Here is a 5,223-nt window from a genome sequence, read left to right on the forward strand (position 1 = left end):
TAAGATTTGATACTCGTGAATATCAAATCCCAAGTTTATGTCTAGACTTTGGTCTTTGATAGATGATGATCTTAGGTCAAGGTTTGAAAGACATTTCTCAATAATAGTTCAAACCATAAAAGAAAACATGTAAACAAAGATACATCTATATTGATTCATAACTAGTTCATATAATAAGGATAAAAAGAAATACATACGAGTATGGTTAATTACATCTAATCCGGACACAAAGGACTTAGCTACACATCATCACGGTAGCTTGATTCACAAAAAACAAGATATAAATGAGCATCAACAATGATTTCCCGAGTATTGATGCGTATCCAATTCCGATTCTATGATTTCTGAGTTTCTCTGAGTTTTTGGTGTATTTGGTTCCTAAAGTTGGGGTCTCACCCTAAAAAGATGAAGTGAGGGACTTTTATACAAACACAATTTTGCAGACCACACTTAGTGTGGCTAGAAGATAAAAAGTATCAAACCATCTTAAGTGGCGCTTAACACCACTAGACCACACTTAGCGCGGTAGCTCCTCTCCATAAATATTTGGCTACACATGACCGCGCTTAGTCCCACCAGCAGGCATGCCTTTAATCTAAAATTGCATGTTGAAGTCATTCTTTGTCCTTGTAACTTTAAGAGCTCCACAATGTAACAAAACTACAAAATAAATTGCAAAAATTGATTAAACTTAATAAAATTTACATGATGAATTATATCGCGATATTTACACAAAAGTTGAAGGATGGACTTAAAAATCCAATGAATTATGCTAATAAGTGCCATTAATTTATACAAATAATCAACACAGTTTGACCTTTATCCAGATTCTATATTTTTATTAACCAGAGTGAGAGTGCATCCTAAACACTTATATAGGAGTTACAAATCAATTGGGATACAATTTGACCAAGTACAATAACAGAAAATAAAAAAATTCGGGCTTGTAAGCGGTTACACCAAAGTGGGTAACGAGTTACACCTGATACTAATTAATCTGGAAGTTAATTCAGCTTCAGTGATAACCAATTACACCAAATCCTATAACCGGTTACGCCTGCGAAAACTTAACTTTTCTACTACTGAAATGCATATCAGACCTTGCTGTAACCGGTTACCAAGCCGTGGTAACCGGTTACAACACTTGAGTTACTACACAAACTTCAACAACCCATACCCGTGCAAGTTATGGAAGGAACATCTATAATTCGTCTGATGCTTGATATGGAGACTTACATTCTCCTCAAAGTAGAGCTCTATACCATCCATCAAAGGCTTTCTATCGCAAAAGACACGGGCATCAATGAATCAATTTGTTACACATATTCTTCTCATTATATGACTCTTATTAAGCCTTTCACCTACAAGTACAACATGTATGACTTTTGATTCAAGATATTAAGGATATGCTTCAAGAGAATGACCAATTCATAAATATTGAGAAAATCGCAAGTCTCACATTAGTTAAATATATAATTTATAAAGACTTTATATAAAATGACACTCCTCATTTTATAAAATGATTTTATATGAATGAGTTAGATCAACCTTTAATTATATTGAAAAATGTCTCAGTGTAATTAATGTACAGATTTTGTGGTTGAGTTTGACCTCTCTTATTTTCAAGAACTTTATATTCATGTTTGTTTCTTCTTCCAAAAATATCCTAACTCCTAATTGTTGGTGTTCCATACATCTTTTTAAAAATTTAGTACTATATTTATATTTGGAAGATTTCAAATTTAGCACAATAAATCTTAATCTTTTAATTCTTTTGAAATAATTCATTTTTACAACAACTTTTTAAAATAATTCATATTTTATGTATATTTGCCTCTTAAAAAAAAACTAATTTGTACATATTTTTGAAGTAAACATATGTGGAGATAATTCCACCAGGAAAACCCAAAAAAATATAAAGACATGAATCTAGGACCGATGTGAGACGAATCAAACGTTAAAACTAGGCCACGTAGGTCTTCCTCTAACCACACCCAATCCTTCATAAATCCACATTCTCACTACTACTCTTCATTCATCACCTTCCTCTTCTCCAAGAGGTTCTGAACTTCCACACACTCTCTCTCTCGTTTCTCTTTCACATTTAAGGTTTGCGCTTCTTCATGCCTTTTCTCTTATGATTCTCTCCCTTACTTTTATTTTATCAATTCTTTCACTATTTTTCATTAATTTCCTTGTTTTGAACTGTTAATTAGGGACCCTTTAATCTAAAAATCTCTTCTTTGTAGATTATTTTACGTTATTCCCCAATTTTAATTGAATTCAAACTTCTTTCCCAAATTACAATAATTGCTTGCTTTCTTACAATAAAGAATGAATTTTCTGTGTAGGTTTATATGATAGGAAATTCATTTACAACCACAATTGTATTTGTTTTTCAATATTTTATTGAACTAGTTGTAGTTAATTAAGACTAAGACCTTATATTTTGGTTTTAGATGGCAGCATCATCAGCCTGTCTTGTTGGAAATGCTTTATCCACTCATAGTAATGGAGTGTCTCTAGGGAAGGACTTGAATGGAAGATACCTATTCTCATCTTGGAGGTTTTCGCCGATGAATAATAGGGCATCGAAAGCATTTTCTGTAAAGGCAACTTTAGATCAAAGTCAACAGGAAGGTAGAAGGGGGATGCTGAAATTGTTGCTTGGAAATGTTGGTGTTGGTTTACCTGCATTATTTGGAAATGGAAAAGCTTATGCTGCTGATGATCAAGGTGTTTCTTCGTCGAGAATGTCTTATTCAAGGTTTCTTGAGTATTTGGACAAGGATAGAGTTACCAAAGTGGATTTATATGAGAATGGAACCATAGCTATTGTTGAGGCTGTTTCTCCTGAGTTAGGAAACCGGTTGCAGCGTGTTAGGGTTCAACTTCCTGGACTTAGCCAAGAGCTTCTTCAGAAATTAAGGGAAAAGAACATTGATTTTGCAGCTCATAATAACCAAGAGGATTCGGGTTCTTTTTTATTTAACTTGATTGGGAATCTGGCTTTCCCTCTTGCTGTCATTGGTGTATTGTTCCTTCTCTCGAGGAGATCTGGTGGTATGGGAGGTCCCGGCGGACCTGGATTTCCTCTTCAATTCGGTCAATCTAAAGCCAAGTTTCAAATGGAACCGAACACTGGAGTGACGTTTGATGATGTTGCTGGGGTGGATGAAGCCAAGCAAGATTTTATGGAAGTGGTGGAGTTTCTCAAGAAGCCTGAGAGGTTTACTTCTGTTGGTGCTCGCATACCAAAAGGAGTTCTTCTTGTTGGTCCTCCAGGAACTGGAAAGACTTTGTTAGCCAAGGCTATTGCTGGTGAAGCCGGCGTTCCGTTTTTCTCTATATCAGGTTCTGAGTTTGTTGAGATGTTTGTTGGTATCGGTGCTTCTCGTGTCCGTGATTTGTTCAAGAAGGCTAAAGAGAATGCTCCTTGCATTGTCTTTGTTGATGAAATTGATGCTGTTGGCAGACAAAGAGGGACAGGAATTGGTGGAGGGAATGATGAAAGAGAACAGACCCTTAACCAGCTTTTGACAGAAATGGATGGATTTGAGGGTAATACCGGTGTCATTGTCGTTGCTGCAACTAACAGGGCCGACATTCTTGACTCTGCATTATTAAGACCTGGCCGATTCGATAGACAGGTATGATTGTATTACGGAACACCTTATCCGTTTATAAATGATTATATACTACTGAACATAATGTTTTTGCAGGTAGCGGTAGATGTTCCAGATATAAGGGGAAGGACTGAAATCCTAAAGGTTCATGCTAACAATAAAAAGTTTGAAAATGATGTTTCTCTTGAAGTGATTGCAATGAGAACACCTGGTTTCAGTGGAGCTGATCTTGCAAATCTCTTGAATGAAGCTGCTATATTAGCTGGTCGGCGAGGAAGGTCAGGGATTTCATCTAAAGAGATTGACGATTCTATCGATAGGATTGTGGCTGGAATGGAAGGAACATTAATGACAGATGGAAAGAGCAAAAGTTTAGTAGCATATCACGAAGTAGGACATGCCATTTGCGGGTAAGAATTTTATGTTAGGTAACATAAATAAGCTATTCCAGTATAAATTTCCTCATAAAGTTGTTTTGATAATTCTATTTGTACTTGGTTACAGAACTTTGACTCCTGGTCATGATGCTGTACAAAAGGTAACATTAATTCCTCGCGGTCAAGCTCGGGGTCTTACATGGTTCATTCCTTCCGATGATCCAACCCTGATCTCAAAACAGCAACTCTTTGCAAGAATTGTTGGAGGGTTAGGTGGTAGGGCTGCAGAAGAAGTTATTTTCGGTGAGCCCGAGGTTACAACTGGCGCAGGTGGTGATTTGCAGCAAATCACCGGTATAGCAAGACAGGTAATAATTGTTCATTAGAATTCTGCAATCCAATCTGATTTCAATTTTGTCAGCACAATCCGAGTTGTATTGTTATATACAACTGCAATTAATTGGATGAATGTTAATGATACTCTTGCAGATGGTAGTCACATTTGGAATGTCAGATATTGGTCCTTGGTCACTTATGGACTCATCAGCGCAAAGTGGCGATGTTATCATGAGAATGATGGCAAGGAACTCAATGTCAGAAAAGCTTGCAGAAGACATTGATACTGCTGTCAAGAGATTATCAGATGAAGCATATGAAATTGCCTTGGCACAGATAAGGAGCAACCGTGAGGCAATTGATAAGATTGTGGAAGTCCTTCTGGAAAAGGAGACATTGAGTGGAGATGAATTCCGCGCTCTACTATCGGAGTTTGTTGAAATTCCGGCTGAAAATCGGGTTACTCCTGCTACTCCATTGCCAGTCCCTGCTTGAATGGCGGCCTGTATGTAGTTTCTGTAATATTTATTATGTAATATCCCAGAATATGGAATTACCCTCTACAGCATGCTTCAGATTTGTGAATGACAAGCTTCTAGCTTACTTGTTAATTTTTAGTGTTGATAGTGACAACATACAATATATACAAATAGCAAATATTTGAGTGCAGGAACCATAGTTTGTTTCAATACATCTATTATACTGTATAATTTGTGTGAGTGACAAATAACTAGCTAAAGAAACAACCTTGAATGAACAGTGGAAAGAAACTAACTACATGAGAATTGTGTTCCAAGAATGCAAATCCAAATCTGTGCAAAAACTATTCTTTGTGAATAAAATAGCAAGATTTGAACATTATCACCTAATTTGGATTAACTTGT

General features: G+C 36.2%; 1 protein-coding gene across 1 annotated transcript; it reads left to right on the forward strand.

Annotated features, from left to right (window-relative positions):
- Positions 1-1,893: 1,893 nt before the first annotated feature.
- On the forward strand, positions 1,894-4,950 carry LOC127107914 (ATP-dependent zinc metalloprotease FTSH 2, chloroplastic). The gene is made up of 5 exons (XM_051045260.1): positions 1,894-2,109; positions 2,460-3,650; positions 3,723-4,036; positions 4,131-4,371; positions 4,493-4,950. Exons 2-5 carry the CDS (start codon positions 2,460-2,462, stop codon positions 4,832-4,834), a joined length of 2,088 nt encoding a protein of 695 aa, XP_050901217.1. The 5' UTR covers positions 1,894-2,109; the 3' UTR covers positions 4,835-4,950.
- Positions 4,951-5,223: the final 273 nt, after the last annotated feature.

This window comes from Lathyrus oleraceus, chromosome 7 (genome assembly GCF_024323335.1).
Source record: "Lathyrus oleraceus cultivar Zhongwan6 chromosome 7, CAAS_Psat_ZW6_1.0, whole genome shotgun sequence".
In the NCBI taxonomy this organism is placed as follows: domain Eukaryota; kingdom Viridiplantae; phylum Streptophyta; class Magnoliopsida; order Fabales; family Fabaceae; genus Lathyrus; species Lathyrus oleraceus.